The 19985-nt window shown below is 54.8% G+C and overlaps 5 protein-coding genes across 5 annotated transcripts; 4 read left to right on the forward strand and 1 right to left on the reverse strand.

The window, feature by feature from the left end:
• Positions 1–6996: 6996 nt before the first annotated feature.
• PV07_08457 (uncharacterized protein) lies at positions 6997–8815 on the forward strand. Its single transcript, XM_016395626.1, has one exon. The coding sequence runs from the start codon at positions 7507–7509 to the stop codon at positions 8593–8595; it is 1089 nt and encodes a 362-aa protein (XP_016245482.1). The 5' UTR covers positions 6997–7506; the 3' UTR covers positions 8596–8815.
• PV07_08458 (uncharacterized protein) lies at positions 8812–10219 on the forward strand. Its single transcript, XM_016395627.1, has one exon. It carries the CDS (start codon positions 9050–9052, stop codon positions 10133–10135), a length of 1086 nt encoding a protein of 361 aa, XP_016245483.1. The 5' UTR covers positions 8812–9049; the 3' UTR covers positions 10136–10219.
• Positions 10025–11727, reverse strand: PV07_08459 (uncharacterized protein). Its single transcript, XM_016395628.1, has one exon. The coding sequence runs from the start codon at positions 11600–11602 to the stop codon at positions 10244–10246; it is 1359 nt and encodes a 452-aa protein (XP_016245484.1). The 5' UTR covers positions 11603–11727; the 3' UTR covers positions 10025–10243.
• A 147-nt stretch (positions 11728–11874) lies between these two features.
• PV07_08460 (uncharacterized protein) lies at positions 11875–14286 on the forward strand. The gene has a single exon (XM_016395629.1). It carries the CDS (start codon positions 11957–11959, stop codon positions 14165–14167), a length of 2211 nt encoding a protein of 736 aa, XP_016245485.1. The 5' UTR covers positions 11875–11956; the 3' UTR covers positions 14168–14286.
• A 327-nt stretch (positions 14287–14613) lies between these two features.
• PV07_08461 (uncharacterized protein) lies at positions 14614–19959 on the forward strand. The gene has a single exon (XM_016395630.1). The coding sequence runs from the start codon at positions 14811–14813 to the stop codon at positions 19242–19244; it is 4434 nt and encodes a 1477-aa protein (XP_016245486.1). The 5' UTR covers positions 14614–14810; the 3' UTR covers positions 19245–19959.
• Positions 19960–19985: the final 26 nt, after the last annotated feature.

Consider the following 19985-nt stretch of genomic DNA (forward strand, 5'->3'; position numbering starts at 1 on the left):
GCGACGAGCTGCGCGGCGAGCTGATTACGCGATACTTCGAATACGCGCACCCGTTGCTCCCGGTGATTGATCCGTCCACATTCTTCCGCCAGTATGAGCTCGAGGGCCCGACGCGGGTCAGCGCCCTGCTTCTTCAGAGCATGTTCCTGGTTGCCAGTAGTGTAAGTTTGTGTTTTCGGGCCCTCATGCCCTCAACATGCAGTTCTAAGGCTGATTTTAGTACATCTCGGCCTCTGGCCTCCGGCGGTCGGGTGCGCCGTCCATCACCGCATTGAAGAAGCGGTACTACCTGCGTGCAAAGGTGAGCGGGCTCGACCAGCACGTCTATTTGGCCAGCCTTCCCGACAACAGTTGACCCTGATAGGCGCTTTATGACTTTGACTATGAGGCGGATAAAACGTGTCTGGTGCAATCCCTTCTCCTAATGGGGTACTGGTACGGAAACACCCACGATCGAGCCGACAGCTGGCACTGGATCGGCATCGCCACGAGTCTCAGCCAGGCCCTCGGCTTCCACCGCGACCCGTGCAGGAGCAATATCCCCCTCTACCAACGGCGTCTATGGCGCCGGATCTGGTCGTGCTGTCTTTTTCGCGACCGCTACCTGGGGCTCGGCATGGGCCGGCCGACCCGGATCACCGCCGAGGACTGCAATGTGCCAGAGGTGGTGATCGACGACTTGGTAGTCGCCGAGTCGTCGTGGGTAGACCTCAGTGCCGGCGCGATCGCCACGATCCGGAAATGCAACCGACTCGCTCCCATCTTTGTCCGGATGGTCCAACTTGCCAAGATCATCGGGGATGTTCTCGCGTGCCAATATCGCCCGGTGCGGTCCCCGGCTTCCAGCCCACGGGTTGACGACCTGGACATGGCCTTGCAGTCGTGGTACCTGAGTCTGGAACCCGAATGTCGCGTGGACGGCTTGGATTTGCGTGCGGACGGACAGTCCAAGGCGGAGGCGGTGACAAGATCCTTCCTCCATGTCATGTACCAGTAAAGTTCCCCTCGCGCCTCGATGCAAGAAGAGACCTCTCCTCAAGCTGACGCAAATAGCGCGGTGGTCATCACCCTCTTCAAACCCGTCGTGTTCGACAAGGAACCCGACCACCCCGAAACCGAGCCAATCAAATACAGCGCCGCATCCGCGTGGGACAGATGTCTGAGTTCGGCTTCAGCAGCAATGACCGTCCTGACGCACCTCGCCGAGAACGAATTGGTTGGCTATCTCCCCCCCGAAGCGTGAGCATTAGAACCCTCAGTCCAGAATAACAGACACACGTTTCTGACAGTCACCCAACTACCAGGCCCCCGGCGCTCATTGTCATCGTGTCGATCCTCTTCCTCGACCGCCTGTGGGCCACGGGCTTCAAGCAGCGCATCGCGACGCAAAAGATCGATCTCGCCATGCTCATCCTCCGGGAGCTGGAAAAGGCGTACTTTGCGGCCCGCTTCATCATCGCCTACTTCACCGCCGCGTTCCAGAAGATTGGCCAGCTCCAGGAGGCCGCCTCCCAGGGCGTGTCTCGCATCAAACCACCTCCGGGCATGAAGAGGAAATCGGCCGAAGTGGAACGGCCGTCCTCGCCACCGCGGCGCGACGTGCAAGCCACCACGGTTGAGGGTGCTTCTTGGACTTTGCCCTGGGTCTCTACCACTACTGGGACGAATGCCGAGCACCACAATGCCGTCGATTTGGCGCCCGAGTGGCTGTCTCCGGACCTGTCTTTCCTGGACGCCGACTTTTTCTTTCTGGGAGAATGATTTCCCGTCGCGCATGTGCGATGTCTACGTGCAGTGAGCGTAGGCGTGGAATGACCACGACAAATTCCGGACTAATTGGAAGAATACAATACATAAGACGTCCTGAAAGATTTCTTCCGTCAAGTCTCGGTCTACTGCTCCTTTAACCTGTCGTGTGGTTGCAACTATACCCATCAACGCCACTCTCATCTCTACGCTCTGCAGCCTCCACCCCGAGAATCTCTCATTTCTGGCAGAACGGGTCATCGAAGTACCAGACCGCATTGCCGTCCGGGTCGATTTCGGTGTGCGTGTACCCGTTGCCCAGATACTGATACCGGTTGCCGCTGCGGTAGGTGATGTTGTAGTCCTCGTAGCGCGGGCGGTCCAGGGCCTCGAAGTAATGCAGCCGACTGCCCGGCCAGATGGCCGTGACGGGCCCGTGGACCTTGCCGTTCTTGAACCACGAGTGGCACGCGGAGCTCCAGGCCAGGCGCTTCATGAGCTCGTGGGTGTGGTTGAACAGGTCGCGGACGCACTCGGGCTTGGGGTCAAAGGCCCGGACGTTCTCGACCTGCAGCTTGTCGATCATCTGGAACATGTAGCGCGTGTGCCACTCGAAGATAGGCAGCGTGGAGCTGTGGCTCACGGGGCTGTTGGGCCCCAGGAAGTGGAACAGGTTCGGAAACCCCTCGGCCATGATCCCCATGTACGCCTTGGGAGCGTCGCCGAACTCCTCGCGCAGGTTGCGCCCCTCGCGCCCGATGACCGTGAAGTGCGGGCTGAAGCTGGTGTCGAAGCCGCTGGCGCACACGATCGCATCCACCTCGTGCATGGCGCCGGTGTCGTCTATCACCCCCGTCTCCGTGATGCGTTGCACGCCTTGGCAGACCACTTGGACGTTGGGCTTCGTCAAGCTCTCCAGGTAGCCCGTCCCCGGCGTCATACGTCGGCATCCCAGTGCAAAATCGGGGATCAGGTGCTTGATAAGCTCTGGGTGGCTGCCGAGACGCTCTGTCATCATCTTGGTCACGAGCTCCCGGGACGCTTTCTGGTCTTTGCTGTGAAGGTGGTTCTAGGTGCCGGGGTGTCAGTGATGAAGCGGCACAGAGAGAGAGATAGGAATGGCTTTTTCGAGGCTGGGCAGCTCCCAAGGCTCTGATCTCGAGGAACAATGACTGCCAACGTACCAGAGTAAATCGCTTGTTCAGTTCTCCTTCGAGATCCCGGCAGTACTTGGTGTACTTTTCTGGGTCATTCTCAAACTCTTTCTTTTGCTCCTCCGAGTCTGGATATGCCGTCAGCTCCTGTTGTCTCGTGGCGTGTCCCAGGGTGTCAACTCAACCACTTACATGCGAAATTCGTGCCGTTGGGCCCTGCATACTTGGCTCCAAACCCAGTCGTTATCCACACGGGGGATCGAAGAAACGGTATAACCCTTTTGGCCACTATACAGCAGTTCGAATTAGCACACGCCGTCTTCTTCTCATCGCTGCGATCGGCTGTCGTTGCCGGCCTCACCTTTCTGCAACTGCGGAGTAATCTGAACCGCAGACGAACCACCACCGATGACGGCCACCGTTTTGCCCTCAAAATCATAGTCGTGGTCCCATCGAGCACTGTGCATGATTTTGCCCTGAAAGGCATCAATACCGGGCACATTGGGGTATTTCCAAGAGCTGAGAGGTGACAGTGTCAGTCCGCTGTTTCCTGGCCGATACTAATGGAGCCATGACTTTTCAACCTACTTCAGAATCCCGCCGCCGTTGACAAGAATCTCGCTGGAATCTGTGAGAACTGATCCGTCCGGTGCCGTTATGGTGAGGTTCCATCGCCCAGACTCCTCGTCCCAGACAGCCTTCTCGACCTTGTGATTGTACTTGACGTACTTCTCCAGGTCGAATTTCGTAGCCGTGTCTTTAAAGTACTGCCAAATCTCCTCGGAAGTCGAGTAATACTCGGACCACTTCGGATTTCGTGCCCAGGAGAACTGACTGGGGTGGTCATCATCAGCAGCGGACGAACAACTCCTTAATCCCTCGGGCGACTTACTAGCTGTGGCTGGGAATGTCGCATGTGCATCCGGGGTATCGATTCTCGAGCCAGGTGCCGCCCAAGTCGTGGTTTTTCTCGTAGATGACCAGCTCGACGTCTTTCAGGAAGAGCTGGGCCTTGTGGGCGATTTGGAGGCCCGAGGCACCGGCGCCAACACAGATCATTTTGATGGGACGCCGGGTGAACAAGGGCGACTCGGTCACTTGATAGCCGGCAAAGTCCTGCCTGTACCATTCATTCTCGTGTAGCAGGCCGTCTGGGAGAGGTTTGGCAGTCGGATCGGGTGCCAGCGACGTGGAGACATACTCATTGGACACCATTTTGGTTATGGGAGGCAGTTGTCTCAATGGGACCGGGGGCCTTTTACAGGTTATGCTTTGAAAGATTAGATGAGGAACTGAGCAATTGTATTACGATTTACCTTGCCCTTTTATGCTTCTTCTTCGCAGTGGCCTTACCTATGTTCAATCATACCACACTCTAGGTCTCATCAAGGCTCGGGTTCCACTTTGGAGATGTGGCTGCCGAGGCGAAACCCGATCTGTCGTTCTGTTTTCGATAGAAGCCCTCTTTTGGTATATCCGCGGCTTCATTTCGGAAGTTGGGAGCATCTTACGGTACGCCAGGAATTGGTCAAGCTCGGTCCATTGGTTTCCCCGCAGAGCACTGAAGGGTTCGTCTTTTGCGAGGACTTAAGGACCAGGCGCGAATTGACATAGGGAGGCTTTTGGTTCTCTTTCAGACGAGCAACACACGGGCAGAATTGTGTGACACTGAAAGACAACATTTCTCAGGGCCAAGCTGCAAACATGCCACTGCAGCCTTACACCAATACGCCAGTCGACTGCAGCGTGAAGCCCCAGACTGCGAATCTCAGCGGCAAAAGCGTCCTCGTGACAGGAGGTGAGACGGATTGGCTCTCTTATCCTCATGTCCTCGCAGTAATCTGGAGATAGGCGCAAATGGCTTTGGCGAGTCTCATGTCCGTGCTTTTGCTGCTGCAGGGTGAGCACCCCGAGCGTGTCTTGAAATCCCACTCAACTGCTCGCAGAGTCCTGACCAAATGGGTGTAGGGCTTATGTGAGTTTCGGTGACATCGACGAGAAGAAAGGAGCAGCGCTGGCCAAAGAACTTGGACCGTAAGTGGATGAGCCGCCTACATTTGTTGCTTGGGGCCATGGATATTCAGTATCTCACGTCTTGCTGCTCAGCCACGTCCAATTTGTCAAGTGCGACGCAACCTCCTGGGAGGACCAGTTGAACTTGTTCAAGCATGCTGTCGCCAATTCGCCGAGCAAAAGTCTAGACATCGTCGTCGCCAATGCCGGCATCACCGGGCCCGACGAGATATTTGCTCTTGAAGGTGTCTCTCTCTGTGTTATCTCCAGCTCCCCTGTAATTTCCTGCTTGCACGGATATCCCTCTATCACAGTGCGCTGATGTTTGGGTACTTTGACCGAAAGAACCTAGCAGTGAGCCTACGAAGCCAACTTTGCCTATTCTCACGCTCAACCTGATCGGGGCCGTTTATACCTTCAAACTGGGCCAGCATTATCTCCGCATTCAGCCAGAAGGCGAAGGTCGGGACCGCTGTTTCATCTTCAAGGGCAGCGTCGCCGGACTGCTCGACCAGCCTGGCTCCTTCCAGTACTCTGCCTCGAAATTTGCCCTGAGGGGTCTAATGCGCAGTGCCCGCCGTACGTCCTGGCAGGAGGGTATTCGCGTCGCCTACGTGGCCCCATGGTAGGAGATCAGTGAAGACTCGAGTTAGGCTGGGACTGATACACATTACGTCCAGGTACACTAAGACCACCATCCTGAAGCCCCAGGTCATAGAGAGATTGGTCTCCAAGGGAGTCGAGTTCGCCGAGATCGAAGACTGCACAACGGCCGTTCTGAGGATTGCCTGCGATAAATCTATTAATGGTAACGCGCTGGCCCCATCTTGATCCCCGTACTACGTTCCCAAAGAAAAGACTGACGTGAGACGTGTCTAGGACGATCTTTTGCTATACTCCCCCGGTCTGTGGCAGCTCCAGGATATGTTGATGCGCAGATGGACGACTTTGAAACTGAACCGTGGAAAAGTCTTCAGGATATCACCTTGGCGGCGTCCATCCGAACAATGAGTGCGAGTGTCCAGAATGCTCAGAAATAAACATCGAATACTAGTTGAAAACAGAGCAGCGATCGGACACCAATGGCGATCATACATGATGAATATTGGAGTCCATCCACACTCGGTTCATAGATGATGAGACTTGTGAATACAACTATGCCCTACCAATCGCAGGGCATTCTCAAACCCGAAGTCGTGCATCTATCACGTATTTCTCATAGTTTCAACACTTCCTAGAGAGCCACGTCGCGTGAATTGACCATCGCCGCGTCTGGAAAGCCGTAGGCATCAAGTGTTTGGTGCACCGCCTGCTGTCCACTTCGAGGACTACAGCCCAGGACTCGAGATATCCACAACGACTCTTCGTCGATCATTCATGCTCTTCTATACAGTCTCAAATATCACGTACCTCGTCATCAAACACATGCACGGCATGCGATGCATGAAAGTCAATGACCTTATCATCCCACGGAGCTCGGTTGAAACCCGACTTGTAGATCGCATTTCTTTGCCAACTTGGAACGCAGTTTACCAATCTGGCTTTCCCCGAACAAAGTATCACCTTGATATCCATTTGCCGTGGTCTGAGGAGTATATTTCTGCGGTACACGTCGGACAAGAGGCTGTAAGTGGTAGAAACCTGAGCACAACATATTGGAGGTCATCTCAGTCACCTCATCCGGACCAAAAATCCCCGATTTGTGATTAGCAGCTTTCATAGTGTGTGTTAGATATTCGAGCGAAGCGCCCGGTACAGAGCGAGTCCATGTACCGAGCACGAGAGCGAAGCTAAACTGATTACAGTGGCGAGCGAAGATCCAGAATGTTAGCACTTTTCTATAAAATAGTTATTTACTACTAGTAGATGAGTTCCCTCCTAACTAAGTTATGTTACTATACTAGCGCTCATTTAAGGCCTCAGCCAAGGCCCTAGCGTGATAGTTCCACGTCCACCGACGTAGCCAATCCTGCCGCTCACAGGATTCTCTTCCAAGGACGGACCGTGGCATTCGGCCATAAGTTTCTCCGGGGCTGTTCCGAACACCCAAAATTCGTGAGCTCTATCATGATCAAAGATCCATTCGTGAGCCCCTAGAGCAAGCGACCTCTTTCCACACAATGAACACGCTGCGTCTGTGCTTGATCTTGAGGCCCAGATCGTCCTAGGTGCAACCTGCCTTTCAGCTCCTCCTTCAAGTTTGCGTCCGTCAACGGCACGGGATAGCGTTTTATGCAAACTGCCGCGCCGTTGTTGGAGGCTTGAGACTGGCTCAAACCGCCACGACTGTTTCATAGCTTAGACGTCCTTTCAGACGGCAACCGACGCATCTCGAACCCCAAAAAGGACAACGTCTTCTCATCAATCACCCGACATCATAGAATAGCCCGCACGATTAGGCAGTCCTTGTGACTAGCCCGATAGGAATATACCATTTCGATAGGAGGTACCCTGACGCGATCATCAGAGAATAGCAGACAGCCAAGGAGTTTTCTGTCCGGAGTGGGATACAGTTTCAATTCTTGGTTGCCACCACCTTGTTGTCTTTCTCCACGTTTGCGACATCTCTGGTGCAACACCCCCCGGGGTCAAAATGTCCCACTCGAAGCGCAACACGTCATTGGCTTTCTTTACCTCTCATGAACGCTCCCTCCTCCGTTCAAGTTGGGGGACTCAAACAACCCGACTAACACGCGACTCGTTTCTCCCATTTGGGTATTGCCGCCTATGTCTTGGCTATGCGAACTCCCCTGTGGCTTGCGGGGAGGGAAACAAAGAAGCCCATCTATTCTGCAGGGAATGTGCGTTGAACGATCTCATGGCCCAGCGAAAAGAGATCAAACGACTAGAGAGAGAAGCCGAGATGAGGGAGAGGGAGGAGCGCGAGGAGAAAGCGCGGGAGGAGGAAGAGAGCAGGAAAAGGGAGCTGGAAAGGTTCGAGAGGACAGCGATGGGGTTTGCAGATGACGGGATCGAATCGACGGGAAAAAAGAGGAAGAGAGAAGCCGAGGAATTGCATGCCCATTCGTCGGAGCTGCAACGCAACGGCGAAGGCAGCGAGAAGAACAAGAAAACAAAATCTTCTGAGGCGAGTTTTTGGGTCCCGGGCTCCGACAGCCTGTCTGCATCCAACACCACGACTTCAAAATCCAAGCAGCAAAAGCTTCACCCGCTATGTCCGGCATCCACGCCGGAGGATAAACACGGCTACTCGCTGAAATCACTCATCACCGTCAATTTTGCAGAGATCGAGCCCGAAAATAGGGCCGGCGGCGGGAAGGCGGACGAACCAACGAGGGTCTGTCCGAGCTGCAAGAAAGCCCTAACCAACACTTCAAGGCCGATGTTGGGGACGGCAGACGGATGTGGGCATGTGATCTGCGGCGCATGCGCTGACTTGTTTCTCGTTGGTACCCGTTCCAATGGTGTGTCGTCGAAGCGGGGCGACACAACAAATCCGAGTATCCTCTGCTACGTCTGTGAGGCGGATCTGAGCGGACCATCGCCCGGAGCTGGAGATAGTCACGACAAGGGAGGCAAGGACAAGAAGCAGAAGCACAAGGAGGGAAAACACAGCAGTCGAAAGGTGGGCAGACTGGTCGAGATTAGTTGCGAAGGTACAGGGTTCGCTGGCGGAGGGTCGAATGTGGCGAAGCGGGAGGGCGTGGCATTTCAGTGCTGATTCAGAATGGGCAGCTTTCAGTCTGGCCATTCTATGTTCCCTGCACTTTCCTGAGTGCCCTCATAGTGCTCCGTATATCTGGTGGCTCATCGGGCCTTGTCGCCGCTCCAGCAGCGCGAGTCAGGGAATTGCATGAGGCTGCCGGAAGCGGATTATCATAATTCTCCGATGGGGGGAAGACTGAGCCTCAGCCAAACTTGACGTGTGCTCAAACTGCGCTGCGGAATTTTGGGATCAGCCTCGTTCTGCCGACGACCATGCCTCACTCTCCTTTCCTCCTGGCATAATATCTGGCTTGTAATCTCCTCGTCTGCTTGAGCAGATACTGAAATGGGTGCTCGTCTGGACAACCGAGGGTCCATTGCAATATCACAAGAGCCAGACTGATCGGCCGGCGCACTTTATCCCCGCCTCCCTCCTCCGAACCGTTAAAGACGACAACCCGACCGCCAAAATGCAGGGCTTCAACATGGGCCGCTACGTCCCTCCGGACCTGGAGGGCGTGGTCTCCTTCAACACCGCCTCGGGCAAGGGTCACGCGCTGGGCTCGCGCGCGCGCAAGCTCAAGACCGAAGGCGTCCTGACCGTTCGCTTCGAGTGCCCGTTCGCCATCTGGTGCACGCACTGCCGGCCCGAGCAGCTCATCGGGCAAGGCGTGCGGTTCAATGCCGAGAAGAAGAAGGTGGGCAACTACTTCTCCACGCCGATCTGGAGTTTCCGCTTCAAGCACGCCGCCTGCGGCGGCTGGGTGGAGGTCCGCACGGATCCCAAGAACGCCGAGTACGTGGTCGTCGAGGGCGGGCGGCGGAGGGACACGGGCGCCGACAAGCTCCTGGACGGCGAGATCCAGATCACCGGCGGCGGGGTGACCGAGGAGGACAAAGAGCGGCTGGAGCGCAACGGCGGGTTCGGCGCGCTGGAGAAGAAGATCCAGGACAAGACGCTGTTTGATTCTCAGAAGGAGAGACTCGAGAGTCTCCTCAAGGCCAGCGAGCGCGACTGGGCGGACCCGTACGAGCGGAGTAAACGCCTCCGCGCCGAGTTTCGCGTGGGCAGGCGGAAGAGACAGGCCGACGAAAAGTCCGGGGAGGCGTTGAAGGAGAAGTTCGGGCTGGAGCTGGACATGGTGGGCGAAGATGCCGAGGACGGCGAGAGGGCCAAATTTGTCGAGTTTGGTGACCATGCCGCTGAGCTGTCGTCGTCGACGAGCTCGAGGAAGCCCATGTTTAGCACTGCTCTCAACACTGGGCCGTTGATTCCCCTATCTATTTCCACCCCCTCATCCTCCTCTCGGTCGAAGTCCAGCACCGCCGCGAAGTCGGACCACAAAAAGGAAATACTGCAAAGCACGCTACGAAGCAATACGAGGATCGCGTCCGATCCTTTCTTGAGAGAGGAAGATGTCTGGCAGCCTAGAGTCAAACGGAAACGGCCGGACGAAGGGGTGACGGAGCAGAAGCAAGAGAAAGAGAAAGAGACGAAGACAAAAGTGGCAAACAGCACGGCGTTGGTGGTGGGCTATGATTCAGATTCATCGTGATACCCCCTGTTCCCATGCTCGACTTGATACATGTCCCAGTCTGGTTTTGGTTCCCGTGCAGAATAATCATACATTTTGAAACCGTCTTCTTGTGCCCTCGTACAACGCTTACTTCTGCCCTTCGGGATTTTGCTGGATCGTCTTCGTGTCCGTCTCCTTCAGCGCTTGCAGCGGCCGTCTCTGTGCTCCAGCAAAGCCGCCTCGAGGAGGCGCTGGCGCTGGCGCTCGACTCGCCCAGGGCGCCTGCGTGACACCGTTGACGAACCCCGCTGGTGCTGCTGACGGTTTCGCAGCCCAGGGAGCAGCCGTTGACCCCATCGGCGGGCCACTCGGTCTCATCGCGCTTGGGGCATTGGTGTCCATTGGGTTTCGGAGGGGTTGACTCGCAGCGTGTGTGGAGGGTGGTGGCGGCCTGGCTTTGGGATCCCGCTCCCACTCGAACAGAGATCCGAAGGGAAAATGCTGGACGACGGGGAACTTGGAGAGCACTTCTGCGTTGTACATCTTGATCATGCCCTTGTTGATCTTGCCCCAACCGTCCTTGATGCCAGATATGTCGAAAAGCATGGGGCTGTGTTCCCAGAACGGACCCCTTTTGACGTCGTAAATGAACGCTATGGCCGAAAAGTACATATTTGAACCCTTCTCCTTCTCGACGAGGTTGAGTTTTGTCACTGCAGATGCCTCGGGCGCGTCAGGGAGCGACCCTTCGGTAGGGGTGTCGTCTGTTTCAGCGATCGGCGGGCATAGTTGCGCAGAGCCAAAAATATATGGGAGGAATGAATTGTCATCCAAGCCCCAAACACCGTGAGACCCGGCCGGTTCCAAGGTGTACGTCTTGATGAGTTTCCTGATGAGGATGAGGTATAGCTCGAAAACCCCCAGGGCAATTCCTCGCTCTTCCACTCCCGCTTCGGCCTCGGGGAAGAAACTCAGCTTCCACAGGCAAGCCAGGAAGGCAAGAAAGCTGAGCTCGTGGCCTGTCCCATAGTCCAGCCGTTGAGCGCTGCCAAGGCTTCCCAGGAAATATGAGGTGAGTTCTTCATGCGCTGGTCCTAGTTCTTCTGGCAGAGATTCCGTCAAGAGGTCGCCAACCTGTTCCTCGACGATCCTGTACCACTTGCGGAAGCTGACGTTGCCAAATCGCCGAGGGCCGGTATCAGGAGGAACCGCTTCGACGAGCTCTATTAGCTTATTCAACAGACTTCGCAGCCGATACACGGCATCTGAGAACACAACGTCCTCAGAGTCTAATCGCCAGGTCGTAATTGCGGTCGTTCCTCCAGTCTGATTTTTGCGTGGCAAAACCGACCTGTTCAATTGCAGCATAAATGTCATGATGTCCCGATATGCCAGCGACATCAGAAAGAAGGAAACGTCAGGGCCATCGAAGATCTTTTTCACCGGCTTCTCAAACTGATGCTCCTTTACGTCGGCAATTTTTGCGAGTGTTGGAAAGTTCGCCATCTCGCTTGTTCCTTGGACTCGAACACGAATCTGGAAGTGATCCTAGAGAACATACAGGACAAGAGTTTACATGAAAGCCGACGATTCTGGACAATTCACCTCAGTGGGGGATGGTGAAATACGCGGATAGTCGATGTGACGATAGAACGTCTGCGCTTGGCTCGATGACGAGGCTGAACTCATCAGGTAATCTCAGCCTCGTGGCAACATCGCCTGCGCAACCACTGCCCCGCGGGGCGCGTCAAGTTGAACTTTAAGCCTCCGACTTCAACACTGACCCCAACGCTTCGAACTCCATACCTATGGACCTTATGATAGTTCCAATCCGTGTCTTTGTCTCTAAGCTGGTGATAAATGCTGCGCACGACGCGGCGATCTGTTGCTCGCGATGCGGCAGAGTGGGAAGCAGAAGACGTGACAGCCATCCTCAACGAGGAGGCTGCCAACTTGACGCGAAGCTCTCCCCGGAAGAGGAAGCGAGAATCCCGCGGCGGCTCCAGTGCGACAAGCCCCTCGAACAAACGTATCCAACTCGGGCAGCCCACCCCGTCTACCTCTAACCTGCCCATGTCAACAACTGCAAGTCCCTCGCGGCGCAAATCCGGAAGACTGCAGGCGCGGAAGTCGCTTTCAGCACCTAAACATGTCAATCGACCCGACCTGTACGAGATCCCTGATGACCCCGAACCGAAAGCTGGGACAAACCCCTTGTTGAAGCCGATCAAGAAGTTCAGGCCGCTCAATGTCCGACCACAACAGACTGCTTCGCCTTTCAAGGGCAAGGGTGTCCTGGAAACTAGAACAAATGCGCTGGTAAACTTGGACGATTCACCTCGAAAGAGGCCTGTGAGGAATCGAATTGAGAAGATTGGCCGGTCTCTTCACAAAGCCCGTCGCCCTGCGAGCAAGCTAAAGGAAACGAGTGCGATGGTGGATCAGTTACCCTTTGACGGTGAGGATATTTTCGAGGCTTCCCAGAGAGAAGAACTTGGGCAGAAGTCCTCACAACATGGTCGAAGTTCTCCAGAAGAGTCTCCCCCAGTCGAAGATGTCCCGCCCAGACCTTCGAAAAAGGCACTCCCGTCCAAAGAACGACACCCCGCCCAAACAGGGAGTGACGCCGACGCCGAGCTTGGGCGAAATCCGCAATCCCCGGCAATATATTCTAATCCACTCCCGGAAGTTGCAAAGCAAACATTGGCTAAAGAAACGTCCAAGCCCGTTATTGTCGACGAGGCGGTTGAAGAAGGCCGAGAGAAGGAAGCAGACAATGCGGCATACGAGGAAGGACGAGCACCTGTGGAACTTCCTCCGGAACGAAGTCAGCGGCCACGGACTCGAGCTGAACGAGACGCTGCAGAGCAGTCTGCGGCCGAGGCAGAAGCCAAACGAGAGCAAATGGTTAAAGACACTTTGTCAGGCATCGAGGTAGCTGTGCAAATCCGTGAATGCAAGGATGCCTGGACAGACTCCCTTGTTGCTGCTGCCGAAATTGCTGAGAACCGCACTTCCTCTGGAGCAGAGTCGATCAAAGGCAAGGCTTGTGCGCGTGAGTTCAAAAAGATGGCGCATATTTACAAGAAGCTCCATCGTGGAAATTCTGGGTCCCCTAGACGACTGGAATATGAAAAGCGGGAGACGCTGGGACTGTTGAAGCGACGATGCAAACATATCTGTGACTACCACTATAAGCCCGATATGCCATACGACCTCGAGCGGAAGAGGATGGTACGTGACTTGTACGAGCACTTGATTCCTAGCTCACTCGACCTGGCCAAGCGAGCGCTCAAGACCTTATTTCAAAACGATGAGTTCAGTATGGCGGCCTTGAGGGAAATCTGCCAACTTCTGAACATAACATCCAGGCTAGTGAACAACGCCCAGGCTTGGAGGCCGCGACCTGAGCTGGGAAATGCGGTCAAAAGCAAGACACACTCGGACATCAAGCCCAATGTTGAAACCATTGTGGAGAAGTATCGTCGTGCCATTGACGAGGATGAACGAGAGAGATTCGTTGACGAGCTCGAAGTTCGACAGAAGCAGAATTTGGAGAGACAGCAAGCCGAATACCAGCGCAGAAGAGAGGCCGTGCGGGCAAAACATCGACAATATCGCTGTCATGCTTACCACGATGGTGCACCGCTACCAGACCAGCCAGTTCCCGGCTCACAGCGGCCCCTGGTTGATATTGACGACATATCCATCGACGACGAACGTGCCTGGGCAGAGCCTGGACGCCGAGAAGGAACCGGACATGCCAACGGGGCGGCTGCACCTATCAGACCGGGACTAAGACGAGAACCCACTGAAGACATTCCCCCTCCAGATGAGACGGAATGGAGTCAAAATGAACTGATTGTGTTGGTCAACGCCCTGCAAGAGTTTACCAGTGAGTCAAGATGGGAGGATATCATTGACGCCTATGGCGGGCCTTGCGGGAGACTGGAGAGATACGACATGGATCAGATCATGGCGAAGGCTAGATGGGTCAAGCAGACCATGGCGAGACAGCTGGAGGACGAGCTGGACGAGTCCTGGGACTGGTTGAGGAGTGTCCCGGGCTGAATGTACAACACAGAGACTGTAGTATTACTTTTGATAGCGTTTGCTTCATGATACCCCTGACTTGGTCTGCAGGTTGTTGATACCAATGAATGATAAGCCAATCCACATGGCACCAAAAACGAACGGAGCTCCAGATCCCGAATGTTCTCGTAGAGCCAGCAGTGTCAATCCCTCCTCGTTCAAAGCAATCTTGGTCATACTTGTCGCGGCAGGGCGGGTGAGACGGCGGCGCAGGTGTCTCAATTGAAAGAGCAGAGGCCAGAGCCCTCCGGAGCAGGCTGAAACCACTAATCTCGGGGAAGCAGTGAGGACTGAGGAATGGCGAGAGACACATCCGTGATAGAGAACTTAGCCTCGTGATGCGGTCGCTGGTGGTGGGGGCTCGCTTCTTCGCTTCGTTGCTTTGCTCGCTTCTTTCGGCCCGTCCTGGAATCACGACTTTTCCACGCAGCCAAAAAGGAACGCGTCGCGGTGACCTCAACCTTCTCGCTTTGCTCTCCCAATCGGTCGACGCCAGCAGGTCTGAGACTAGGCTGATTGACTCCTCCTCCTATCTCTCCTTCCTGACAGATTTCTGCTTCTGGTCCATCTCCCTCTTGTTTTGCGGTCGATCTCGTCGGAGCCCTGCCCTCGGTCTGCAGCCATGGACAAAAAGGATGAAACTGCGACTGCGACTGCAACTGCGACTGTGAGGCCGAAGGCAACAAATCCTCCGTCACGGCCAGTGACCAGGACTCCGGCCTCCAGATTGTCCACCACAACCAGGCCGGCCTCTACTTCTACGTCTACCTCGTCGGCTGCTAGGCCTGCCGTGGGAAGTTCATTGAGCAAGCCGCCAGCCAGACCGAGTGCTGCGAGCACGACAGCCCGAAAGACCCCTGTCACAGCCTCAACTTCCTCAATTGCCACACACAAGAAAAGAGAATCAGACACGTCGGTTGATGAGAAACCTTCCGGCGACGAGAAGGGCAAAGATGGCATATCTGCGAGGCCAAAGAGGATGTCTCTGGCTCCCTCCACGACTTCTGATCGGGCCTCCACTTCCAGGTCGGTTGCTCCCACTCCTGCTCGCCGGACATCAATGCAGACAACGACATCGAGTCAACAGACCGGCGGCAGTCCAATTGGTGCAAGGAAGGTAGCTGCCACCCCGAGCACCACTCGCACCCCGACGACCCCCTCTGCCACGCGTGCTAGGCCTCTCGCCTCCTCAAGAAGTGTTGGTACCGGCGCTCTTGCCGACAAGAAACGTCTAAGCACGATTCCTGCGTCACCCGCAGTCAAGGCTGGAATGGAAGAGCCGGAAGACAACAAGGAAAATGCAACATCGGCTGGAGATGAGAAATCAGCCGGGACCGCTCGTCCCCCGTTGGGATCGCGGAAATCCACGAGGTCACTTTTGATAGAGCAGCGGATCCGAGAGTTCGAGCTTGTCAACAACATGTTACGAGCAGCTATGACCGCGGACGGTGCCGATGAACAAGAACAGCAGTCCATGGATGATGACGCTGCAAGTAAAATCGCAAAGCTGAAGTCGGATCTTGCCAAGGTCAGGGCATTCGAACGTACTCACGGTCGAGTACCAACGGCTGCGGAACTGGAGGAGGTGCAATCCGTGATTGAGGAAACACCCTCTGAATCGGCGGTCGAAGCAGACAAACCTCCGCTGGAAAATCTCGAGGCTGCAATTGCACCAGAGCTGCAGGAGGAGACTAGCAAAGCCCAAGTCGCCGCGTTACAGGCGGAGCTGACTGACTTGAAGGCCAAACTCGAACAATTCAGCAAGAGCGCGCAGGAGGAGGGCGTACGCGTGCTGGATGCCACAGAAGCTATCCGGAACGAGCATGCCGCCAAAATTGAACAACTCTCATCAGCCCACGAAACTAAAGTCTCGGAAATGGAGCGTGCACATCAAGAAGAGCTGCGAGAGCTTTCCCAGGGCCAGGATACCAAAACAGAACAGCTTACCCTAGAACTGGCCCTTGCGCGGAAGGAGATCGACCGGTCTAAGTTGGAACTGGAAGAACTTCGCAATGCGGCTGCTGAGCAGGCTTCGACAAGGGATAGCAATGCACAGCTGGAAAAGGAGATGGAGACCAAGATTGCAACCCTCGAAGCTGATTATCAGGCGCGGCTTGCCGAAATCCAGGGCAGGCTTGAGGAGGTAAGCGCAGAGGTTGCGAACAAGCAAAAAGAAGTTGTCCATCAACAGGAAGAGCTTGCCAAAGCCAACGAGGAAACTACCCGACAAAACGAAGTGATTCGATCTTTGGAGAGTCAAGTGCTCGAATTTCAGCAGACAAAGGGCGAGGAAAGCAACGCCCAGGCAGCGCTAAATCGTGCGCTCGAGGACCAGATCAAAGCTCTACGGCAGGAAAAGGCCGATGCGACCGCCGCCGCCGCTACATCCCTCGCGGCGGCCGAGGAAGCCCATACCGCGGAAATAGACGCCATTAAAAAGCAATTGAGCGCTGCGCAAGAAGAACTGAAAACAATACAGAGTGTGCAAGAAAGCGAACTGCAGACCGTGCTAAAGAAAGCTGAAGCTGATCTGGCCGCCGTAAACGACGAGCTTGAAAGTAGCAAAGCTTCGCATTCGAGTAGAATCCAGGATCTCGAAGCTCAGCTGCAAAAGGCCAATGAAGAAGCGGAGGCGAAAAAAGCAGATCATGACGGGGCTCTCGCGGCGTTGCAAAGTCAAGTAAACGCAGCCAAAACTGCTCTGGGCGAGGTTACCACAGAGCATGACAAAATTTTGAAAGACCACGAGTCCCAAAGCCAGTCTGCTCGAGAGGAACTTGCTGCACTGAAATCTACTCATGAAAAAGAACTCGAAAGTCTTCGGTCCGGATCACAGGCGGAACACGACGAAGAAGTGGCAACGCTGAAATCTGGCCATACTGAGCATATCCAACAGCTTGAGCAAAAGCTCCACGACTCGCAAAAGGAAGTGTCGACCCTTAAGCAAACACACTCCTCTCAAATCAAGCAGCTGGAGGACCAGATGAACGCGTCCCTCAAAGATCTGGAGACCATTGAAGCTGGGCACTTGCAGCAACTCGATCGTGTGAAGTCCGAGGCATCGGAGTCGCAACAGAAGGCCGTCGAAGAAGCTGAGAAGATTCACATTGAACGGGTACGGAATCTTGAGCAGCAGCTCAATGCTGTCGAGGCCGAATTGGCAGACGCACAATCTATCCATTCGAAGCAGCTGGAGGAGGTGTCGCATCAACAAGCCAATGAGCATGAAATTGCGCTGAACGCATTGAAGGAGTCGCACGCCACTACAGTCAAGGAATTAGAGGATCAGCTCAAGTCTGCTCAAGAATCTCTGGAAACAGTCAAAGCTGACCATGCGAAGCAACTCAGTGGCTTGGAAGAGCAGATCTCCTCTCGTCATGCTGAGACAATCACTTCTCTCAAAGCCGAGCACGCACAACAATTTGAAGATATGACGATCAAGGCAAAGTCTTCTCACGAGGAAGCGTTGGACGAATTACGATCGTCCCTAGCAGAAGAGAAGCGCCAGTTGGAATCTCAAACGAGGTCTCTCCAACAGGAGCTCGAGGGCAACCGATTCCAGACCCAGATGGTGAAGTCCATTCTTGAAAACACCGAGAAAGAAGCTAAGGAGAAAGAGGACGAACTCAATGAAGCTCTCGAGAAACTGAAAGCAGATATGTCGACCTCGGTCATCAAACTTGCCCGAATGAGTGAGCTCCAGATGCAACATGACCAAGTATTGGAGACGAAGAAGGCTTTGGAGGCCAAGGTCGAAGAGGACATGGAGGCCTTGCGCGCCGAACATGAAAAGTCGCTCGCCGAGCTCGAGAAGTCGCTAAAGGGGCAACATGAGCAAGCCATCGAGAGAGTGCGCGAGGAGCATACCAAATCTGTCGAGGCCAGCCAAGCCGCGAATCAGTCTCAATACGAAGAACTCCAGAAACGGATGAAGGCGGAACACGACAACCAATTGGATGAGATCATGAAGACCTTGGAGAGCCAGTGGAAAGTCCAAGTCGACCAACTGGAGGAGCAAAATGCGGCCGCTAGTGCCCGCCTCGCCGAAGCCGAGAATCGACATGAGGAAGCCTTGCGCAAAGTCAAATCGGAGCACGAAGCCGCACTTACGCAACTGCAAGCGGAGCTGCAGGGGGCGCGCAATGCTGCTGAGTCTAGCCAGTCGTCATCCGCCCAGCTGGACGAACTTCGAACTCAACTTGCCGCGGCACAAGAAGAAGCCATAGAAGTCGAGAAGAAATACCAAGAAGCCATGGTTCTAGCACGCGAGGAACGAGAATCTGCTCTGGCAGCGATGAAGCAAGAGCTCATGGATGCAAAGGAAGCTGCAGCGCAGCGACCGGATCCATCGCAGCTCGAGGAATTGAACGAGAAGTACACGACTGCCCAGAAGGAGCTTCATGCACTGCAGGAGAAGCACGACCATGCGATCCGCGAGGCGAAGGCGGAGTACGACACTCAACTCGAAAAGGTCCTCACCGAACTGAACGATGCCAAACTGGCGGTGCAGAAGGCTCCAGAATCAGAGCATGTCGACGCCATCAAGGCGAGCCTCGATGAAGCAAAGAAGACCATCATGTCACTTGAAGCCGAGCTGCAAGGAGCAATGCTTGAGATCGAAACGCAACGAAATCTTGCCGAGAGTGCGCAGAAGGAAGCAGAGCGATTCAGGGCTGAGGCTGCTGCGCTTCCAAGCCCGAAGCCTGGTGCGAAGTCTGCGACTCCCCTTTCTCCTGCCTCTCCGAAACAAGGGCTGGAATCTAGTCGATGGGCCAGCCCTCTAGAAGCTCCTGAAGACGCCGCGACGAGAACCACGGCTGCCGAAGCGGCGCCTGCAGCAGGTCAAGAGGAAGCCCCTGCACCAGCAACGAACGGGAAAAGTCGCAATGTTGCAGGCCAGTTGGCCGGCATCCAGGAGCAAATCAAGCAGTTGGACGACCTGAGCGAAGACTTTCTCGAAGAGCATCAGAAGATGGCGGGGATCTTGAGCCGTGTCGACGACCAGACTCAGACGGCAACGACGGATGTTGAAAAGGACGACGAGGATTTAGATTAGTGGTCTTCACCGGGCGGAGTCCAGATGTGACGGAATGAAGGAGTGTTGAGTGTTCGCTCTCACTCTGACGAGGCAAGAAGACTATTGGAGATGGGAAATCTCCCAGAGTTGTTGGATGATAGTAATACGGGGTCTTGTCGCCATGTTGCGTCTTTGATGTTGTTGGTTTTTCCCTCGTCGAGCAGCCCCGAGGCTCCCCTTTTTTTCCTTATGACCCTCATTCCAGTTTCAGTTTCAGTTTCAGTTTTATATCCAGCGAGCAAGCGCGTGAGCAGCAGTACAGCACGGCACGAAGCGAAGCGAAGCGAAGACGGAATTTCTCTTTTTCTTGGTTTCCTCCCTTCTCTCATTTAGCGGCTGTTTCCTCCTCTCTTGAGCGGAAATGAATGGATTCTTGTTTGTTGCTGTGCAGTGTCCAAATGTTGAGTCGAATCGAGTTGAGATACCCTCTTGCGTCTGTCTGTCTGTCGCTCTGCCGATCTTTCTGTCTATCTACTTTGTCCCTTGGTGGATGTTGGACGTTGGACGTTGGACGATGGAAGTATTCTGGAAAGGGAGCAAAGTCGGGTATTGATCATCCATCCCATCCTCTAGCTAGCTAGCTAGCTAGCTTGCCAGCCACAATACTCGGTAATTAGCTACAATTCTGATGCAATGCCATACCGTACCGCGCTACGCTATGTGGCACCATGCCGTGCCGTGCGATGTATTCGCAAACAGGACGATAGCTAATTAGGATGT

Source organism: Cladophialophora immunda, assembly GCF_000835495.1.
Source record: "Cladophialophora immunda strain CBS 83496 unplaced genomic scaffold supercont1.5, whole genome shotgun sequence".
Lineage (NCBI taxonomy): Eukaryota > Fungi > Ascomycota > Eurotiomycetes > Chaetothyriales > Herpotrichiellaceae > Cladophialophora > Cladophialophora immunda.

Excerpts from the sequence above, each read along its gene's own strand:
- PV07_08457 (XM_016395626.1), top strand. The coding sequence starts at position 7,507 with ATGTCCCACTCGAAGCGCAACACGTCATTGGCTTTCTTTACCTCTCAT.
- PV07_08458 (XM_016395627.1), top strand. The coding sequence starts at position 9,050 with ATGCAGGGCTTCAACATGGGCCGCTACGTCCCTCCGGACCTGGAGGGC.
- PV07_08459 (XM_016395628.1), bottom strand. The coding sequence starts at position 11,602 with ATGGCGAACTTTCCAACACTCGCAAAAATTGCCGACGTAAAGGAGCAT.
- PV07_08460 (XM_016395629.1), top strand. The coding sequence starts at position 11,957 with ATGCTGCGCACGACGCGGCGATCTGTTGCTCGCGATGCGGCAGAGTGG.
- PV07_08461 (XM_016395630.1), top strand. The coding sequence starts at position 14,811 with ATGGACAAAAAGGATGAAACTGCGACTGCGACTGCAACTGCGACTGTG.